Source organism: Herpailurus yagouaroundi, unplaced genomic scaffold, assembly GCF_014898765.1.
Source record: "Herpailurus yagouaroundi ecotype Mexico unplaced genomic scaffold, PumYag 163, whole genome shotgun sequence".
Lineage (NCBI taxonomy): Eukaryota > Metazoa > Chordata > Mammalia > Carnivora > Felidae > Herpailurus > Herpailurus yagouaroundi.
This window is the reverse complement of record NW_024412404.1, coordinates 11,499,373-11,521,353: the sequence shown is the minus strand read 5'-3', so window position 1 is coordinate 11,521,353 and position 21,981 is coordinate 11,499,373. Positions and strand designations below refer to the sequence as shown.

Below are 21,981 nucleotides of genomic sequence, written 5' to 3'. Positions count from 1 at the left end.
TGTTTTCATTGTCTTTGGATATATACCCAGAAATGTAAGAGCTGGATCATACGGTAGTTCGATTTTTTTTCATTTTTTGAGGAAACCCCACACTGTTTTCCACAGTGGCTGCACCAGTTAAGATTCCCACCAACAGTGCACAAGGGGCCCCTTTTCTCCACATCCTCACCAACACTTGCTATCTCTTGTCTTTTTGAGAATGGCCATTCTGAAACAGGTGTGAGGCAATATCTCATTGTGGGTTTGAGCTGCATTTCCTTGATGACTAGTGATGTCACATACCTGTTGGCCATCTGTATGCCCTGCTTTGAAAAACTGTCGGTTCAGACCCTCTGCCCATTTTTTAATCAGGTTGGTTTTTTGCTACTGAGTTGTATGAATTCTTTATGAATTTTGGATAGTAACCCCTTATCAGATACATGATTGGCAAATATTTCTCCCATTCCATAGGTTGCCTTTTAATTTTATTTTTGTATATTCCCTCCCTAGCCCTAGAGTCAGCCATGTCTCAAAGAGCCTTGGTTCCTTTCATTGGAGAATGGTATTAGAAACCAAGATCTGGGTGGTGGGTGTGCTCATTGCTACTGAGTTGCTTCTAGGTCCTCTCAGTGGACGCGGCAAGGAAAAATATGTGGGTATAACAACCTGTATAAATACACATAGGTATAAATATTTCCATGTATAGCCATCTGTATCTATATTAAGCCAAATATGAATGCATACTAATGCCTCCAACTCTAAACCTACCCCTCTGAAGCCAGGGCCTACACTTTGAAAGGTCCCTGCAAAGAAGGGGGGTGAAGGGACCCAAAGAGAAAAAAGGGAAAGTCAGTGCTGATGAGGATTGGAATAACCCTGCAGAAAATGGAGATGCTCAAATGGACCAGGCACAGAAAGCTGACAACACTGGAGGTTCCGTGCTGACTTCGGCAGCACATATACTAAAACTGGAATGGTAAAGAGAAGATTAGCATGGCCCCTGTGCACGTATGACACTCAAATTTGTGAAAATGCTGGAGGTTTCAAGTGAAACATGTGCATTAAAAAAATTTTTTAGGGGCACCTGGCTGGCTCAATCAGAGGAGCATGCAACTCTTGACCTCCGGATCATGAGTTCGAGCCCCACGCTGGGTGTAGAGATTGCTTAAATAAATAAAACTTAATTCTTTTTAAAATTGTGATAAAATACACATATCTTACCATTTAAGAATTTATAATATTAGCCATTTTTTAAAATGTTTTTACTTGTTTTTGAGAGAGAGAGAGCATGTGTGCACAGCTGGGGAGGGGCAGAGAGAGGGGGAGACAGAGGATCTAAAGCAGGTTCTGCACTGACAGTAGAGAGCTCGACGAGGGGGTTGAACTCGTGAACCACGAGATCATGACCCGAGCCAAAATCAAGAGTTGGACGCTCAACTGGCTGAGCCACCCAGGTGCCCCATGACTGGCTTATTTCAATTAGCATGTCCTTAAGGTTCATTCATGTTGTAGCGTCAGATTTCCTTCCCTTTTAAGGCTGAATAGTATCCATTGTGTGTATATATCACATTTTGTCTATTCATTTATCTGGTGATGGACACCTGGGTTACTTTCACCTCTTGGATACTGTGAATAATGCTCCTGTGAACATGGGTGCACAAATATCTCTGTCAGATCCTGTTTTCAATCCTTTGGGATACATAATGAAGAAGTGGAATTGCTAAGTCAGATGGTAAATCTATTTTCAACATTTTGAGCAACCACCATACTGTTTTCTACAGCAGCTGCACCATTGTACATTCCTACCAAGAGTGCCCAAGAGTTCCAGTATCTCCACATCCTTGCCAACACTTATTTTCTTGTTTTCTCCCTTCCTTCCTTCCTACCTTCCTTCCTCTCTCCCTTCCTTTTCATTCTCTCTTTCCCTCTTCCTTTCTTTTCTTTGTTTTTTGGGTCTAGCGATCCAAATGGGTGCGAGGTAGTATGTTGCGTCAGTTTGATTTGCATTTATCTGATGGTTAATGACGTTGGGCACCTTTTCATGTTTTTGGCCATTTATAGATCTTTAGAGAAATGTCTGTTCAAGCCCTTTGCCCATTTTTGTTTTCTTGTTGAGACTGCTACATTTGACTGGAATGAAATGATATTATATAAAATCACTCGTACAAAGATAAGGCATGTTTCCTAATAAAAACGGGACAAAGATGGCTTGAAAATCTCCCAAGTGTCACAGTGCATATGCCTTGCTCTAGTTTCCTGGAGAGTTGAAGACACAGGGAGCTCTGATTTGCCTTTTTCTTCTGAGTCATCTTGAAAAGAGTGAGGAAGGGGCATTTTTGGTTATTAGGTTCCTCAACTCTTACAGGAGTATAACAGGGGACGAAGAAAGTAACATACTATTCAGAAGGACATGGGGTTTAGAGAAAAAATAATTTTCTTTTCTTTTAGTGATTTTTCTGACTCCAAAACCCTTTCAGTTTTGGATGGATTCCCTGTCCATGAGGAAATCTAAGGAAAAACTTATGTTTGTATAACTATTATGAGCAAGGAAACTAGAATCCAGACATATAGATATTTATAAGAATGTATTTCAGGAAAGGACTTGACGTTAGATGCCCTTTCCCTCTCTTTTGTAAACTAGGAGATGTACAGTTACTTTAAGGAGAAGTAAGTTTTGTTTTGTTTTTTTTTCCTGATTGCACTCTAGATTATGTCAAAGGGGAAACATGTGGAAAATTTAATGCTTTCATCTCTTTAATTTTTAAAACAGATTGCCTTTCAGGACAATTTTTCTAATCAACATTATATGAAATCCTCCAGATGACAAAAAGTGCAATGTTTACATTCTTCTCAAGAGTTGAACAAATTTCTAAGTCTTGACATAGATGGTATTCCAGCTTTTACTACTGAGCAGAAAGGTGTAATTGGTTTTCATCAACGATGACTTTTTGGTTCACCTCTTTTGGTTCTCCTCTCCTTCACAGCCACATTTCTAACGACGTTGTCCAGGGTCACTGCCCCATTTCCTCCTCTCCACAGTCTCTCCTTAGGTCATTCCAGTCCAGCACACATAGTCGGTACTCCCCCAAAACTGCGTTTATCAGGCTCACCTAAGACCCGCGTGTTGACAGTTCCAACAGATGCCACGAAGGTTAATTTTACATGTCAACTTGACCCAACTAAGGATGCCCTGGTAGGTAGGAAAATATTTCTGGGTGGGTCTGTGAGAGCATTTCTGGAAAAGATTAGCATTTGATTCAGTAGACTTGAGTAAAGAGATCCGCCCTCACCAATGTGGGTGGGCATCATGCAATCCCTTGAGGATTCAAATGGGTCACAAATGCAAAGACAGGGCAAATTCTCTTTCTCTCTTCTTGAGCTGGGACATCCACCTTTCCTACCCTCAGATATCAGAGCTCCTGGTTCTAGGAGCATACACACCAGCAGCTGCCTGATTCTCAGGCCTTCGGGCTCGGATGGAATCATACCACCTGCTTCTCAAGCTTGCAGATGGCGCATCTGGGACATCTCAGCTTCTGTTGCCACGTGAGCCAATTCCTCTAATAAACCCCCTCTTATATACATATCTACATATATGCTACCGGTCCTGTTTCTCTGGAGAACCATGACTAACACAGATGCTTTTCAATCTCCGTTCTAGTTTCTGAGTCCTGTCTACCTACTGTTGAGCCTCTGTTGGGGAGTAAGAATAGAGTGGGGGAGAATTACATAAAATTCCTCTGTTCAAACCCTCCACTGGTTCTGCAGATCACTCACAATAAAAGCTAAAGTCCCCACCGTGGCCTCCAAGGCTCTAAAGATTTGCCCCCTTCTGGGAGACAATTCTCCCCTTCTTGGGGCAGAGTTATTGTTGCCTTTGTTTGGACTGTCTTCTTAAAGGTGTTTATACAAGGAACAGCCTGGGAAGACAGAATCCGAGTCCCCCCCCTCCCGCCGCCGCCGAGACAGATTTAGTATCCAGCGTAACAATGCCTCCCTCTAGGTCAAAGGTCAGGCGGGTGTGCTTGCCGTCCAAGATTTGGGTTCTCTAAGCTCTGGGTTCCTCAGCTGTGATGCAAACCCCCTATATGGGCAGCATCCACGTGGGCTGCTCCGTGTCACCCCGGATGGCATTTGAAGCGGGGTTCGTGAGCAAATCACAAAAGACATCCTTGAGACGTCCTCAAGAGAGAATCCTTGAGACGTCTTTGGTGCAAAAAGGTGATTTTATTAAAGCACGGGGACAGGCCCCGTGGGCAGGAAGGGCTGCACTGGGGTTGTGAGGAGCGACTGATTACATACTTTCAAGTTTGTGGACGGCGGGGAGGTATATAAATATAAGTGTCCAAGGAATTTCTGGAAGCTGAAAGAGGGTCTCCGAGGACCCTGAAGATTTAGCTATTGTCGGCATAAGGATGCTTGTAGTTTTAAAGGAAGCGCACACATTACGGCATGAAGGGCTGCAGGCTGTAAGGGAACGTACTTTAAACTGCATTTTTCTTGCCTTTGTTTCTCTCGTCAACTCCCAAGGATCTAGCAGGGGCGAGCAGAGAAGACACAAACGTGAAGCTCATACTACTTGCTAAGCTGGAGGTAATGAAAGCCTGCGTCTGTGCCAATAACCCCCCAAATGTGCCGGGCTACCTCGTTAGCCTGCAGGTAAGGTGAAGGCTCAGAACCCTCTTAACTACCTACCCCACACGTTCTCTCACCTCACCTCCTGCCATTCTTTCCCTTGTGACCTTGCCCAGCTACGCTGGTCTCCCAGCGGTTCCTGGAACCTTCCGAGCACGGTCCTGCCTCAGGGCCTCTGCTATCAGCCTGGCAACATTTCACCCTCCCCGCCGTGTCCTCGGGTTCTGTCCCAATGGCGCCTTAGTGGGGCCTTCCTCAACTAGTCTTAAAATAGCCTTGCCACCAGTAAACGGGTGCGCTTCTGCCAATCTAATGGGTGAAAATAGCATTTCAGTGAGTTTTAAGTGTCTTACCTTCTGTTATTTCCCATATCTATATACGCTAGAATATCTCTTATACCTCCATTATTTATCGTCCTTAAAGACCCATCTATATTTCCCTGCCAATTGTCTGGTACTATTCTTTGTCTGTTTTCTAACAGCAGTTAGTCTTTTCCATATTAATCTCTCACTTGGGATGCAATTATGCATATTTCCCCCCAACTTGCCATCTGCTGAGTTTATGGTGTCATCGTTCTTGTGTCTGTGCTGTTTTGCCATATAAAACTTTTCTATTTTTCTGTGGTTGACTTTGTCAATCTTTTTTTTTTTTTTTTAGTGAGAAACTGCAGGTTTAGTTTTTAATTTTGACAAAGACATAAAAGACAAAAACAAAAGACAAAACAATAAGTACAGAAAACCAGGAGAACAAAGTGCAGGGTTGGATGTCTGAAAGCAAGGCTGGGCTCGAACAGACTTCTGGTGAAACACAACCAAAAGTTTTGCTCAAGTGTCTCAGCAACGTTGAGCGACATTTGAGACACTATGACCACTCTATACCCCATCTGCAAAAGTCACCAACGTAGGCTTCACGGCATCTCTCCTGCTTGTTTCGGCAGGATATTTTTTTGGTAACAATCCTGCTTCGTTACGAACTATACTCGTCCACTGTGTTGAGGGCTTCTTGTGTGAAGAAGTGTGATGAATACAAAGACCGACGTACACGTTGCAAAGTAAGAGAGAACCGGAAGTCTGAAAACAAGTCAGGGATAATCATAGTCTTGTACAAATTAATATGTCCTGAGGCTTAGTATTAGTGTCTGTACATCATCCCCTTTTATATGCACAATAATCTCAGAGAGGGAAAATATTCTGAGCATTTTGTAAGGTAACCCTCTAAGAGTTTTGCATAATGTGCCCCTTTCTTTTCTAATTTTTTTTCCAAGTCCTTTTCTAATTTCTTTTCCAATTCCTAATGTTCCAGTGAACATCCTCAGGAATTGCTTAGTGTGTCAGGGTCCCTAAGACACCCCCATCCGGGTTTGATGACGTGGGGGGGGCATTCACAGGACTCGGCATATCGTTGTACACGCGGCTGTAGCTTATTACAGCAAAGCATACAAAGTACAAGGAAAAGGTGCATGGGGCAAAGCCCAGAGGAAACCAGGCACTAGCTTCCAGGGTCCACTGCCAGTGTTGTCGCACAGGATGTGCTCAATCTCCCCAGCGATGGAGCTGTGACATGTGTGAAATGGCTTCCGTGAGAGCTCACGAGAGATGCAGCGCCCAGGGTTATTACTGTGGGCCAGTCACACAGGTACCTTCCTCCTAACATGTACCAACATTCTAGACTCCCAAAAGGAAAACAGATGTTCAGCACAAACCACACCAAACAAACATCTTAGTCACAGTGAGCAACTCTTACCAGTGAGAGGGAAGGGAACCTTGCTGACATCCAAGTTCCCAGATGGCAGCCGAGGACCAAAACGGTAAGCAGGCCTTTCAAGGGAGAGCCCTCTGGTTTGCTGTGTTGTTCTTTTCTGCAACAATTTTAGTGACAATCCCACAGGAACAGTCAATGTACTTCCAGGTTCGAGAAAACTCTTCTAATTCAGAAACAAAACATTAAAAAGAAAAGACATAATCAAGCCTGCTACCTGAGATATGGCTGATGCCTTCACGTTAATAAACTGTAATCGTCCTATTTGATCTTCCCGAGCTTTACTGAAAAGTGGAATGAAAATAAATAAAAAATGAAGGCAAATTCAGTTTGGACTTGGTAAACTTAGAATCGTAGTCCTTCAATATAAAGAGGACTATTTCAGGACTGCTAGCAGCAAAGCTTAGAAATGCCCATGTTATGACTGAATGAACTTCGCATGATTACATATAATTAAGCAAAAACAGTTGGCAACCACTTGGACTTGATAGTTTAGACGTGAACTTTAGAAGTAAAAGGTAAAGGAGGCATTATAATATCATGTGTCGGAAGCTACCTTTCTTCAGCTAATATTTTGGGGGTGGATACAAGAGGAAACTCCCTTTTGTTGTTCTTGCCACTTGAGTACATTCTCTGCCAGGTCTTGTGTCTCAGTCATCAAAAGAGCCATCTTTGCTCAAGCCTTGTTCATTTTCTCCAGATGTGCCTCTGCATGAGGGGTATTTCTAATTGTTTCAAGATGGTTTGCCAATCTCTCAATGAAAGTCACCACCAACTCCAGCCAAGGTACCATGTTTCTGTGATGAAAAGCTTCACTAGGCAAGTTTTGCTGGCACAAGGGCTTCAACAGCCGTTGCCTGGGGGACCCTCTTCTTTTTTTAGCACTGCTTCCAAATGATTTATTCATGCTTTGCAGAGTATGACACTTCTGAGCCAAAAGGGAAGATGCACATTGGCTGTACCTTTTCCCTTATCTTAGGAGTTCAATTTCTAGGTTTTTCTGATAGATTTCAGCTTGAATATTTGTGATCTGCTGCAGCCACATAACCTATTTATCCTATTAGTACTTTTATCGGAATTACGTTCAATTTATAATTTTACTTAAGGAGAATTGAGAGGTTTATGTGTGGTACTGAGTCTTACTGTCCAAAAACATCATTCATCGTTGTCAGTTGACTTAGTTTTTCTGTCTGTAAAATTGGAATAACAATACCAATCCCGTAGGGCTTCAGAATTAAATGAGAAAAAGTTTGGGAAGGACGGCAGAGTAGGAGCCAACGTGCTGCTCTGCCACTGCCGTAACGTAGGAACTTGGGTCTGGTTACTGGACTACACTGAACTTCGGTTCTCTCATTTGCAAAACGGGGATAAGAATAGTATCTGCTTCATAAGGGCTGCTGTCAGGGTCAAATACGACGAGGGCACGACCTGGAACATAAACACTCAATGCGTATTCGCCGTTCTTCTAAAAACAGAACTGCGACTCAAAGCAAAGGCATTCTGGGATCCACCCTAGGTCGAGGGCGGTCGGGCAACTCTTCTCTCTGAGAACCTACCTACCTAGCCGTCGGTCACCGCTCCCGATTTTGCCCGAGCGCCTGCGAAAGCAGTCGGACTAGAAGCCGCGATCGGGGGGGAGTCTAGGCGCACCGCGAAGACTCCAGACTCCGCCCCGCCCTCGGAGCCCCAGCGCTGCCACGTCTCGCGCGTCCAGCCGTCCAAAAGGGAGGGGGCGGGGCCAAGCCGGGCCCGCCCCTGGGATCGCTGGGCGCTTCCGAGGCCCGCCCCTCCGCAGCCCGAGTGGTCGGTAGGCGGCCCCGGCGTTGCAGAGCGCAGTGACGCTACGAGGGGGCGGGGCAGGCACGCGCCCGGAAGTCCCGGGGGAGGGGGCGTTACGTATATCCGGCGAGTAGCTGGCGGTTTCGGGTGCTGCTGGGCTGTGTGGTGTGAGGGAGGGTCGAAGCCGCCGCTGCTGCCGGAGGAGCCCCTCGGCCGTGAGTTGGGGGCTGCTGCGAGGGAGGGAGCCGGGAAGCGGGAGGGGCTGGGGCGGACGGCGGGGAGGGTCGGGGCGGAGGCCGGCGCAGGCGGGGTTGGTGGGGGGGAAGTGACACGCAGGCGGTTCTGCGGGGCCGCGGGGTTGGTTCTGGGTGGGGACTGGCCGACTTGGCCGGTCTGCTCCGTTTCCTGACAGACCCTGGGATATCGGGTCGATCTGAATTCCTTCGAGGGTCCCGAAGCGGCTGGGCGGGATAACAGGTTTCTTGTCTGTACTGTGCGCTCCTGTTTGCGAAACGATTTCACATCTCGTCTCGGATGAGCCTCCCAGCCCTTGGTCAGGCGGGTGGGAGTCCTTGATGATTATCCTTGGTTTGCAACCTGGGGAATTATAAAGCTCGCCGAGGCAGTGAATTGGTCAAGGCCTCGCAGAGAGCAAGAGTGAGCATTCGAACCGGATCTCTTGGCTCCTAGTCCAGTGCGCCCCCCCCCCTTCAGCTATGTTTTATCTGAGGTCTTGGGTCGAACCCTGTATTTTCTTCTTCCACCTTCCTCTTTTCCTCCCTTTCTTCAATGCGTCGGCAAATTACTTCATTCACGTTTGGTATAGATTAATGTTTTAATGATTCTAGCCTAGAGGTCAGAAGCCCACTTGTCTCTCTTGTAATTTCTCCCTTGCTCTTGTGTTTTCTCCTTTACCTCAGTCCATCTGCTTAGGTCGTGATAGAGGACTTGTGGTGCTTTGCCTTGGAGCTGACCTTTGACATTTACCCTGCAGCTAAGCATAGTTTCTTAGCTAAAAAACCAGAAGCTTGCTATCCCAGATCTGTCTGGAATGGTGTGTCAAAGTTGTAACGAGTATGTGTAAGAAGTAATGAGGATGTATAGAAAGTAGTGTATATATTGGCTAGTGCTCCTCTTTTATTGACTTCAATCAGTCCTGAAATTTGCACAGTTTTGGATACATTGGCAGTGCTTTTGTGTTAGTTTGGAGTTCTTAAATTTTAGAGTACTCTAATTTGCCATAAGATGCCATGAGGTGGTAGGGTGGATCAAGGATAGGAAATAGAATGCCAGTTATTAAAATACCCTTTTGAATGGTTAAAATACCATTATTAAAATGCCATTCAGAAGGTGTGATAAGTTGTAAGGAAGAAAACTTGAGAAGATTATCATCTGTGTAGCTCGTGGGTTAAGGAAGTTTTAATGTTCCTTTAAAAACCGTTTTGTTATTTGGATTTGAATTTTATGTGATATTAACAAGAAGAGCTTTGGCTTTGGAATTTAAGAAGGAGGGTTTTGGTCTTGGCACTGATACTTCTTTTCGTTGAGCAGTTTTGGTTAAGTCAGCTGACTTAGGAGTGTCGGCATCCTTGTCTGAGGCTAGGGACTCCTCCCCAGTAAGGTGTTGCGTGAGGTTGAAATGAGATGTATGTGCAGGCATTGTACAAAACTGTGAAACTATTCATGAGGGGTGCGAATCCTAAGATCTCATGGATGGAGGAGCCATCAGAGACATTTCATTAACTTTGGGTGGCCAAATAGTGCAACTCTTTGGGTCCAGTAATGGTTTTTATTATTTTTCAACATCACCTGAAGAGTTTCTTCAAGCATTTTCCATAGATCGTTTTGGAGGGAAGGATTATAGGACTTTCTAAGCAGGGATGTCAAGGGAAGGTGAATTGGAAAATCAGACTAGTTCAGTTATCATGAAAAATTCCTTTAAGTGGGGTTTTCTCCTTGTCACCTTTGGAGAAGTCATTGAATTGGGGATAATTCTAAAATGATGTGGTAAAACTTCAGAGAGTCTATAAAGTATTGATTGCAAACCGGTGTAGTACAAATGAATATGTAACTGTGGGTTTTAAAGGAGTGATCAGAGTGGGAGTACTGTTTAATGAGAGGTGCCCTGTAAAGGTGAGCCGTGCTTCTCCCAAGTGGTAGACTGAGAAAAGTAGGGAAGGATGACTGGTTTGGGGGGTTGCAGAGAAAAGGCACGTTGTTCCTTTACTTACCTACAGTGGAAACTTAAGAACAGGAGCTTTGTAAGTATAGTTAACTCATTGGACTTCCGAAAGTGCAGATTGAGTTTCCAGACACATTATTTGACATGCTAAATTTGGTCTCTGCCAACGTATATTTTAATGTAACTGAAAAGGTCAACAAAACTTATTTAATACCTTTTTATAAAAGCTTTTGCCTTAGCCTTCACCCTCACCCAAACTCCCAAGCTTCACTTGGCCTTCCATGAGAAGAGTCATAGAAAATAAGCATTAAGCAATCCCTAAAGTTTATAGATCAGGCTTGATTTAAAAACAAACCCCAGGGGCGCCTGGGTGGCGCAGTCGGTTGAGCGTCCGACTTCAGCCAGGTCACTTCAGCCAGGTCACGATCTCACGGTCCGTGAGTTCGAGCCCCGCGTCGGGCTCTGGGCTGATGGCTCAGAGCCTGGAGCCTGTTTCCGATTCTGTGTCTCCCTCTCTCTCTGCCCCTCGCCCGTTCATGCTCTGTCTCTCTCTGTCCCAAAAATAAATAAACGTTGAAAAAAAAAAAACAAACCCCAGTTATTGGACAGAAAAAAGAAAATTAACATATATTGTCTTCATTTTTCAATTTTTTTTTTAATCTAGCATTCTTTGAAGAATATAGGTGTGTTTTTGTGGATAAGCCTGTTAAGGTCACTAGTAAAAGTAACAAAAGTGAATTTTTGTTTATTATTTTAAAGAAACAAAAATTCATGAAAGTTATATCTGATAGCAGTTGGTCACATCTAGTATAGCCTTGTGTTCAGATGCTCTTGCTGATGGAGAGAGGAGTGAAAGTGGGGGATCTTTCTTTTACTCTGAACCAAGTCTGAGGTATTGAGGCAAAAGTTCAGTGACCAGAAAATGCTGACTCTGAGAAACTTTAACACCACCACTGGCTCTAGATCTTACCCTCTTTAATTTCTTTCAGAAGTCCTCTTATTACCAGTATATTTTTAATTTTTTTTTATGTTTATTCATTTTTGAAAGACAGAGAGAGACAGAGCACAAGCAAGGGTGGGGCAGAGAGAGAGGGAGACACAAATCCGAAGCAGGCTCCAGGCTGTGAGCTGTCAGCACGGAGCCCGACGCGGGGCTCGAACTCACGAACCGCGAGATCACGACCTGAGCCAAAGTCAGGACGCTCAACTGAGTTACCCAGGCACCCCGCTTATTACCAGTGTATTTAGACCTTTTAGTAGCTTTGAGTCATCTTTTGTTTTGAGTATTCTTATTTTAAGAAAATCCATATTTGTAAAGTGAGTTAGGTCTTGATTATTCACATTACGAAAGGATTCTCTTATTTCTTCATGACTCTCCAAAATAGTGATATCGTCTCTTTTTATAAGTTGAGACACATATCTGCAAGAGGGGTTCAATAAATATTGTTAAAGAAAGATAGCATTGCTAAGTGGAGCAGGACAAATTATGTCAGCCGATAGGATTTGGGTGACTTTGTTTTTCAGAGTGTTTACAAGGAAGGGTTAATATGCTTTTCATTCACGTCAATATGCTTTTCATTCTCATTTTCTACTTAGTGTATTGATGTGACATTTTGATTCAGATTATTGATGGGACTGATTTCCTAGAGGTGTTGCTAACGGGTAGACAGCAGCGATGTGTCTAGAGAAATGTGGACGAGCAGCTGCCTGGAGGAGTAAGTCATACAGTAAGAGAGGAAGATTTATCTGTAACTCCTAGTCTTTGGAGCATCATAGATTAAAGACTGTTAGAAAACCAGGAGTTTGTGCAGCTCTGAGGACCCGAGAGACTTCCCTCCAGGGTGCACATTCCTTTATTTTCTTGGGCCTGAAAACATGGGACTGTACACATGCATCAGGGCTACAGAATAAAAGTTAACTTTTCCGGAACTGTACTAGCATTCAGAAAGCTAATGTTTGCCGCTTTCCTATTTTATACAGGTAGGAAGCATTAATAATGTCTTTCATCTTTGAGTGGATCTACAATGGCTTCAGCAGTGTGCTCCAGTTCCTAGGTAAAGCCATTTCCTTAAAATATATCGGAGGTTTCAAACTTTGTACATTTCCTCCAACAGTCTAAATACAAGCAGCCTTTGGTGTGTAGAAAGCAAACGTATGTAAAAATATTTTTCTTTTTTAGGGCTTTACAAGAAATCTGGAAAACTTGTATTTTTGGGTTTGGACAATGCAGGCAAAACCACTCTTCTACACATGCTCAAAGATGACCGCTTGGGCCAGCATGTTCCAACACTACATCCGAGTAGGTTTGAAAATACCAGGTGACCTTTTGATATTTGAAGGACAATGTTAGGGTTGGGGGAAGAATCCCCAGTTGATGGAGTTCTTGTATTAACGGAGGTCCCAAAAGACAGCTCATTTGAAAAAATTCCCTATAGGACACACTCAGGTCATATACTCATAAGTCTCAACCTCTGGAACTTTGTCAGTATTTATTTTCACTAGTTCTGTAAGGGAACAACACCTTTCCCATATCTACTTTTTTTTTAAGTTTCTTTTAATATTTATTTATTTTTAAAAAGAGACGGTAGAGACAGAGTGCAAGTGGGGGAGGGGCAGAGAGAGAGGGAGACCCAGAATCTGAAGCAGGCTCCAGACTCTGAGCTGTCAGCACAGAGCCCACTGCGGGGCTTGAACTCACGAACTGTGATATCGTGACCTGAGCCGAAGTCGGAAGCTTAACCGACTGAGCTACCCAGGTGCCCCTCCCATATCTACTTCTAAGGAGCAGCAAACTGTTTGGAGAAAAAAACTTGGCTTTTTAGAATAATTTCAGAATGTTTCCACTCTTGTATCCTTTACAAAGTAAAAGCTTCATTAGGTTTTGCATTTGTATTGGCTTACAATACTGGTAGCTGAGCCTTGTTGGATGAAGTTTATTTTTTTTCTGTTTTAACAATTTTTCAGCCTCAGAAGAGTTGACAATTGCTGGAATGACTTTTACAACTTTTGATCTTGGTGGGCATGAGCAAGGTAAGACAACTCAGTGGAAGAATGGTATTGACTTACGGGTCACCATTTTGGTTCTTTTTATGCCTCCCTTTTTTTTTTAAGCAGCGTGTCATTTTTACCTCTTAAGTTGTGATTAAATTATGATTGTGATCTTATTACTTAAATGAAGTTGTTTTATTTACTTATTAAGTAATACCAAACTTGTCAAAAGTTGTATAAATACAGAGAACTCTACTCCTTTATACCTTTTGCCCTGATTTATTAGTTTCCCTCTCTGTGTAATACATATTAACATTTAAGTTATCAAACCCGGGAAGTTTTATTTTTATCTACTCTGTAGTGTAGATTTCTCTTTTTGTCAATTGTGTCCATAATCTCCTTTATAACATTTTTCTTCTTGAACAAGATCCAGTACAGTATCACTCACATATCAGATTTAATCATGTCTCTGTTCTTTATTCAGTGGAGTGTAAGTATGTAGAAAATTGTTACTTTTTGTAAGTAATTTCAGATTTGTCCAAAGTTGCAAATACAATACAGGGATTACTTGTGACCATTCTGATCTGTTTTGTATAATCTGTCCTCTTGGGGCGGTTGGTAGGACATTTCTTTCCACCTTCTTGTTCTCTTAGTGCTTTTTACCTTATGCAGGCTGTGCTCGTTTAGTTCCTAGATTCCTATCAGATATCTTGTGTGGTTTTTAGAAATATACAGAATGGGGTATTTTTCTGGTGGACACTCACTTTACATTTGACAAGACTCTAAGCGTAGGAGTAAAACATTTAAGAAATAGGAATAAATATTCTGGGAAAGTAGAAAAAAGAAACTATTGAAATTCTGTCATATTTATTCATTTGTTATTAAATTGAGTTGAGAAGTCTCCTTTTGGAGCATTCATTAGGTTGAATCTGATATAGCTTTTTAAAAATGTAGTTAGAAAAACCCAAAACATTGGCAGTTTTAATGGTTTAGCCAAGTTATTTATTTATTCATTCATTCATTCATTTATTTAAATTTTAGAGATCACGTGAGCGGGGGAGAGGAGCAGAAGGAGAGGGAGAGAGAGAGAAAGAGAGAAACTTAAGCAGGTTCGATGCTCAGCATGGAGCCAGACATGGGGCTCCAGCCCACGCATGGCCCTGGGATTATGTGTGACCTGGGCCAAAATCAAGAGTTGAATACTCAACCACCTTGAGCCACCCTTTAGCCAGTGGTTAAAATTTTGGTAATTTTAATCAAAAGGCTAAGGAATGATCTAGATGATTTTGTATTCTGTCATTTCATTAACATAGAATTACATTTATTTTATTCATTTAATATTTAAATGAATAAATACATAGCCCACAGAATCTTATGTAGTATGATCACTATCACATAAAATACCTGTACAGAAAAAAGATTGAAAGAATATATACAGAAACATTAGCGTATGTGTGTTTCATGGAAGATTACAGATGGTCTCGTATCCTTTTTTTCTATAATGAGTTTGTGTTATTTTCATTGTGGTAGAAATGGGCGTGTGGTGGCTTTTCTGATTTCAAAGGATTTAAATTCACAGATAATATAATTATAAGATGAATGGAGACCATTTGGAGAATGCAGGCGTAGAAGTTTTTAGGCACCTGAACTGAGAATTGTTATTTGGTGTGTTAAGTTTAGCTTTCAGGTTTTGATAAAGAAGGGAAATGTGTTTTATATAGTTTTGTTTTGTTTGAGGAAAATTTATTTAACAGAAATACTTACCATAATAACTTAGTTACCATTTTACAGAAGTTACTAAAGTGCTATACATATGAAGATTTCCTTTTTTAAAAAAACTTTAAATGTTTAACTTATAAAAGTAGTCCAGGCTCAGGGTGCCTGGCTGGCTCAGTCAGAAGAGCATACGACTCTTGATCTCAGGGTTATGAGTTCGAGGCCCATGTTGGGTGTAGAGGTTACTTAAAAAAAATAAAGTAGTCCAGTCTCAGCGTAACAAATTCAGTATACAGTCAACTTAGGAATATGGAAGGTGAACATTTCCCCAGCCTCTCCTTCCCCATCTCACTCTTCAGAGTTAACCAATATATTTTAAAAAAAAATTTTTTTTATATTTATTTAAGAGTGAGAGCGTGAGTAGGGGAGGGGCAGAGAGAGAGAGAGTGACACATAGAATCCGAAGCAGGCTCCAAGCTCTGAGCTGTCAGCACAGAGCCCATGTGGGGCTCGAACTCCTGGGACCTGAGATCTTGACCTGAGCCGAAGCCAGATGCCTAACAGACTGAGCCACCCAGGCATCCCTGGAGTTAACCAATATTAACTCTTTGATATAGAGATATTATTCATCCCATTGAAAGTACTAGAAATGAATGGCTTAGAAATTATAATACAATTAAAGCATTGCTTCCCAAATCTTTACCACTTCATGTCTTAAAAAAATAAAATTTATAAGGCATCCTGGTTTAAAGTTTATTTATTTATCTTGAGAGAGAGAGTGCGGGTGAGTGCACGAGCTCAAGCGAGCAGGGGAGGGGCAGAGAGAGGGAGAAAATCCCAAGCAGGCTCCATACTATAGAACCCGATGGCGGGCTCTGACTTCATGAACCGTAAGATCATGACCTGAGCTGAAATCAAGAGTAGAGACACTTAACCAGCTGAGCCACCCAGGAACCCCAGGCATGCTGGTTTTAAACATGGGACACTGGGATAATTGCCTGGGAACTTGAACCACCTGTCAGACCCAGGCTTCTGAGGACAGAGCACGTGAGTGTGTCAGTACAAGTACGCATTGGTTAGTTGGGAACTAAATTGAGACTGTAGGTATGTGGATAGGTAATTGGCATCCTGAGGAGTTTAACTCAGAGGTTGCAAACAGCTTTGGGGGCAAGGTAGGTCATTTGAGTAAAAGTGACTGGGTGACAGACCATAGGGAGCGGTGGAAGCTTTGCCAAACTGGAGCCCAGACATTGTCTGAAGGGGCAGCCATACCTCAGTTCCAGCTGATGACTGACGCGTGGGTGGGTGTGTGCGGCATTGCCAGGTGTTACAGTTTGGCAGAATACCTTGACTTTTGAATTTGGAAAAAGTCAGATTTAGTTTGTGGGCCGTCAGTGTATACCCTCGGTTCTGATTTCATACCGGTTAGGACGTGGAGAATCCATATGGAGTCGACTATTACTGAAACCTAGCCAAGATTTGCCCATTTTTGGGCAAAAAAAAATATAGAGGGAGAGATTTTTCAAAATCTGTATTTTTTTTTTTTTTTTTTTTATCAATGCAGCTGTAAACTTTGTCTTTCAGCACGCCGGGTTTGGAAAAATTATCTCCCGGCAATTAACGGGATTGTCTTTCTGGTGGACTGTGCAGATCACCCTCGCCTCATGGAATCCAAAGTTGAGCTGAATGTAAGATTATAGTCTTTCTTTTCACGGCTTGTGTCTCTCTCTCTCTCTTTTTCTCTTTTTTTTAAAGTTTATTTATTTATTAGAGGGAGAGAGAATGTGTGTGCACACATACTCGTGGGAGGGGCAGAGAGAGAGGATCCCACGCAGGCTTCTCGCTGTTGGCGTGGAGTGCGACGCAGGCTCGATTCCATGAACCGTGAGATCATAACCTGAGCTGAAACCGAGAGTCGGTCGCTCAACTGACTGAGCCACCCAGGCGCCCCTTGGCCTCTAGTTCGTTTTAAGAAATACAGCTCAGTAGCGCCAATACTTTGTCATTCCAGTTAACATTTGATGACAGTCCTGGCTACAGGAAGAGTGTTTTAAAAGCTAAGACGTGGCTTTTCAGTGTCCTGAGGAAACTCAGCACGAACTTGAGTCAGTTAACTTTGTTTATATCTATCATAGGGTGACTGTGTCCAGTTTGCTCGGACACTGCCCAGTTTATGCCGGTTGCCCCAACATAAGCAATCCCTATTCCTTTCACATGTGGTCACTGTATATGAAGCGATGGCATAATGCAGCCTTAGGAGAGCTACTAAAGTTCTTTATGTTTTTTAATCTGGGTCCTCACATTGTGGCTGCCCACCCTTGCGCTGAATGACTTCGCCAACGTGATCACAGGCTGTCCTCAGTGTTCAGTTTTGGTCGCCGGCAGCATTTCATACTATCGAGGACTCGCTTCAAGTTTTCTCTCCCCCCAACGTTGCATTTCCTTGACTTCGCGGTTTCTGTCATGTTGCTTTTGTTATCCCTCCCGCTTCACCCTGTGCCTCTTTTGATTTGGTTTGTAACTGTCTCTCTGCGTTCTTGTTTCTGGCACTGTGAACCTGTCACCTTTATTTGTGAGTGTGTTTCTTGAATCTACAGCTCTCATCTCTGTAGACTCGCTATAGGGCATCCCTTCCCTGACTTGACCTCTTGGCACTGGTATTCTCTCTTTCTTCAAACTCCCATTTACGTTCTTGGTTTTGGTGTGCCTTCTCTGGCTAATACTTCTCAGATTCTTTCACGAGCACCCATTCTCCTGCTTAGCCCTTAAATCTTGGTGTTCCCCAGGGTCTGTACTTTCTCCCAGGCTGGTCCAGGTCACTCCCATTCCTTCATCTGCCACCCACATACCAGTGGCTCCCAAATGGATTTCTCTTGTTTAAACCTCTCTTGAGCTCCAGCCTCATACATGACGCTACCTGCTAGACAACTCTACCTACCAATTCTGGTCTTCTGGAATGGAACTCATCCCCACTGTCTACCTGGACACATGGTCTAGATCCTGTGAATTACTGTAGATTTCACTGCCCCCCCCCCCCCCCCCCGTCACATGCCGTAATGCTAGAAGGAACTTTTTCAGACTCGTCACTGGCCTACTTAACATCCTTTAATAGCTCTCTCACTTTTGGGATAAAATCCACAAATCTGTATGGCATGTAAGATCTCTCCTGATCTTTCCTCTGTTTCATTTCTCCAGCTGCTTTTCTCTTTATTACCTACCTTGAACTTTCTTCCAAAAATAGAGAACAACTCGTCCTTCCTCCAGTATGCACAAGTGGCTGTCCCTGCCTGGCTTTCTCATCTGACCCCACCCCCTTTTGCCGGTAAATTAAAAAATACCCTTTTAAGAGATCTCAGAGTTCAGCCATGACCTCTTCTAGGAAGCCTTCCCTGACCTCTGAGATGGTTAGTCTTGCCGCCTTATCAGTGTCTGTGGTCTTTACTGGTTTTCTTGTAGGTCTTGTCATCAGATTGTGAACTTAGTAGGGACCTAGTCTCGTTTCTTTGTGAAACCCTGGCACCTAGTAAAGCGTCAGACTTAGAGTAGGCGTCTGGTTAGTATTTAATGAATGAATGACATCCTTACTCTGATCTTGTCTAACATTTCCTGGAACGTAAGATGGTCAAAGCGTGTTCCCCTTTATCCCTTTGGCTCTCCTGTTTTCCTAGCTTTTCCTGTCAGTGGTCACTGGATTTCCAGGCTTGAGATCTCTGCCAGCTCTGGCCTTTCTTTTATCTGTCTTTTCATCTAGAGGGCAGTCTCTTATCTTCCTTCCCCAGAGTGCCTGCACTGTTCCTTGGATGCTGCTATCTTAGGCTAGATTGTTGTCTCTTACCTGAGCACAGATTCTGTAAATTCATTGTGTTTTTACACATAGGTTCTATCCAGGAGCTTCTGGATTTGGGGTCTTTAGGATCGATCGCAGCTAACTTCTCACCCTGGCACCATAATGGTAGTCATGCCTTCCCATTCTGTTGACTGTGTGTCAGCATAAAGGCAGGCGGTGCTCCTTGTGGCTTTCTGAATTCTTTTCCTACTGTAAAGCCACTGCTTATATTCTCCTCTTTTCTACCTATCCAAATCCTGCCCCCTCTTTCAGAGCTTAGTTTAGGTTCCTCAAGACTCGCTAAGACTTTCCTCAAGCCCATCATTTTCCTCGCCTTTGATTTCCCAGAATATCTTTCAGTATTTATATTCTGTCCCTGTTCATTGTGACACTTAGTCATCCATTTGCCTTGCTTTGTTGATAGATGGATGAACATAGAGTGAGGATTTCTTGAGGCCACAGATGGGTCTTCCTCTTCTTTTTGTATCCCTCTCAGTGGCAGAGACAGTTCGCACACATGGGGCACTCGGTGACTACTCGGGGACTTCCTGTGGCCAGAGCACTCAGTCTTCTAGGACCGCGCAGTGGATCACCCGAAGGTGGTCTGTGCTGGGTGACTGATCTGAGAGTTAAGGCTGGGAAAGTTCTCCTGCCTTGTAAATAGGCCCAGCCTTAAGTTGCAATTGTTTGGAGGCTCTTAGGGGATTTTTACCTAACGTCAAAGTAATGTGTAGGGGCTTCTTACCTAATGTTCAGAGTGTTGTATCATGTCAAGATTTTGTTAATTGTGCGGGTAAAAGATGATCAGATTTTCACTTCACATTTGATGCTTTATAGACAAGAGAAAGGTAGAGTTGCTTTCATTATCTGGTGGGCATTCATAGATTCCTCAACTAGCTGTTACGTTGTCTTTAGGCTCTAATGACTGATGAAACAATATCCAACGTGCCAATCCTTATCTTGGGTAACAAGATTGACAGAACGGATGCCATCAGTGAAGAAAAACTGCGTGAGATATTTGGGCTTTATGGACAGACCACAGGAAAGGTAAGAGAAAAATCTTCAGGGGACCTATTACAAAGGAAACTCACAGCTTTTGAAACATACATGTTTTGCTATCTAGATTTTTTTTATTTGTCTTTGAAAAGTTTAACTGGGCTTAGGGTTTGTTTTACCATCGGTGATTTGTAATCACTCTGAAGGCGGGAGAATGTGTTTTCAGTTTTCTCATGAGATTTTCCTCAGGTATATGAGGATGAAGAGATGGGTAGGAAAGGCAGACTTACGAATTTAAGAGTTTTCTGACTCCCTTTCAAACCCAATTCAGAGAAATCTTTTTTTTTTGTTGTTTTAATGTTTATTTTTGAGAGAGAGCGTAAGCCAAGGAGAGGGAGGGGATGAGGAGAGAGGATCCGAAGTGGGCTCTGCGCTGACAGCAGAGGGCCTGATGCTGGGCTCAAACTCACGAATCGCGAAATCATGACCTGAGCCGAAGTTGGATGCTCAACCGACTGAGCCACCCGGGCACCCCTCAAATCTTTTTTGAAGGAGGCCTTCTTAACCAGAAATCAGTTTTGTTTTTGACTGGAGATTTCAGGTTATGAAGAAGAGTGACCTTTCATATCATTTTCCAAGCAGTGAAACCCAGCACTGGAGTATCCCCAGTGTTCCTTGCTAAGAGAGGTAGGATTGTTGTCCCCATTTTGAAGATGAGTTGAGGAATAGAAGCCAAGTCTTCCGGATCAGTAGGCTGTGCTCTCCCCGGGTAGGAGAGCTCTGTTGCAGAGAAGCGCTTGTCAGAAAAATCCGTATCCGTGGTAGTTGAGCAGGAATTCTGGCCTTTTCAGCTTGCAGTTTTGGGACCACTGATAACTTTCTGACTTTCTTACATGGTTTCTTAGTCTTGTCTCTTTTTGGCTAGCAGTGTCTCTCCAGAAACGCTTGCTTTAATTTAGTTTCTCCTCTTTTACATGAGTGTTATGCGTAAAAGAAGACTCTTCGCTTTCTCAATGTAACCTGTCATCAGTGTAGATTTCTGAATGGTTGTGTTCATGATAATGGCCTTATTTCTGAACAGTCTTGGGGACTTCTGTCCGTCAAAGAACATGCTGCTTCTGTGGGACCTAGTGGCCTTTGTCTTGGTTTGCTGCCATAACTTTCCAGATGTCTGTGTGTCCTCTTTACAAAGAGAGTCTGGGACTAGGACTGTGCCGCTTATTTTCTCCTGAGAGCATGAAGCCCTGGGGAAGTCATGTGTATGGCCTTGCCCGCGTTCCTGTCACGAATCCCTACTTCAGTCTGTTTTTGAGGGATGGAGACAGCGATTCCTGAGATCACTCTTTCAGGCTCTTCCACCACGGGGGTGCTAACAGGCTTTTCTGGGTTTCGCCTCTCGTAGGGGAACGTGACCCTGAAGGAGCTGAATGCCCGCCCCATGGAAGTGTTCATGTGCAGCGTGCTCAAGAGGCAAGGCTACGGCGAGGGCTTCCGCTGGCTCTCCCAGTACATTGACTGATGTTTGGACAGTGAAAATAAAAGAGTTTTACTTCTCTGGACTGATCCCATTCCCAGCTTCCTCATGAACTTTTCTACTAGAACAAGGAAAGCTCTTCAACCGTGTGTGGCGTTGAGAAGCCAAGAGTCTCTGTCCGCCCTCTCATCGCCCAGTGGTGACATGTGCTTTCTCCACACTATTGGGAGGTGACGCTGCCCCACATGCCAGTGCAGGTCAGCGTCCCGGGACTCGGAAGCCGGCAGGATCTGCTGGGTAAAGCTGTATGCCATCATGGGGCACCTGAAAGAAAAACACGTCTCACCACTGTGGTTGATTTCAAAAGAAAGTGATTCTATTTTTTAAAGAAAGCGTTGTTAATGTAATTGGTGTCCCTCTTCACTTTTTGAGTTCAGAATTTACTTGGTCCAGAGTTTTCTATTCTTTTTTTTTTTTTTTTTCCTCCTCGTATTTTAGTGAAAGGCATTTTAAAACTTTAAAAAATTTTCCCCCAAAAACCGTCGGGGGCCAGAGCCCAGTCGGGTGAACCCATTTTGTTTTTATAACAGGTTTTGTGGGCACACCCCCCCCCCCCCCCCCCCCAACGCCCCGTGTCTCTGCCTGCCT

At 43.5% G+C, this 21,981-nt stretch overlaps 1 protein-coding gene, 1 non-coding gene and 1 pseudogene across 3 annotated transcripts; 2 read left to right on the top strand and 1 right to left on the bottom strand.

Moving 5' to 3' along the window:
• The first annotated feature begins 917 nt into the window (after nt 1-917).
• LOC121037625 (U6 spliceosomal RNA) lies at nt 918-1,024 on the top strand. The gene has a single exon (XR_005793886.1). It is a non-coding gene; the product is annotated as a U6 spliceosomal RNA (small nuclear RNA).
• A 3,416-nt stretch (nt 1,025-4,440) lies between these two features.
• On the bottom strand, nt 4,441-7,921 carry LOC121036737 (HAUS augmin-like complex subunit 2; annotated as a pseudogene).
• Nucleotides 7,922-8,242: 321 nt separating this feature from the next.
• On the top strand, nt 8,243-21,740 carry SAR1A (secretion associated Ras related GTPase 1A). Of its 2 annotated transcripts, none has more exons than XM_040485258.1 (7): nt 8,243-8,366; nt 12,314-12,387; nt 12,513-12,632; nt 13,298-13,363; nt 16,622-16,725; nt 19,779-19,910; nt 21,262-21,740. In XM_040485258.1, exons 2-7 carry the CDS (start codon nt 12,330-12,332, stop codon nt 21,376-21,378), a joined length of 597 nt encoding a protein of 198 aa, XP_040341192.1. In that variant the 5' UTR covers nt 8,243-8,366; nt 12,314-12,329; the 3' UTR covers nt 21,379-21,740. The 2 variants fall into 2 exon arrangements, with proteins under 2 accessions (XP_040341192.1, XP_040341193.1); XM_040485259.1 differs by lacking the exon at nt 8,243-8,366 and adding an exon at nt 12,030-12,048.
• The last annotated feature ends 241 nt before the right edge of the window (nt 21,741-21,981 follow it).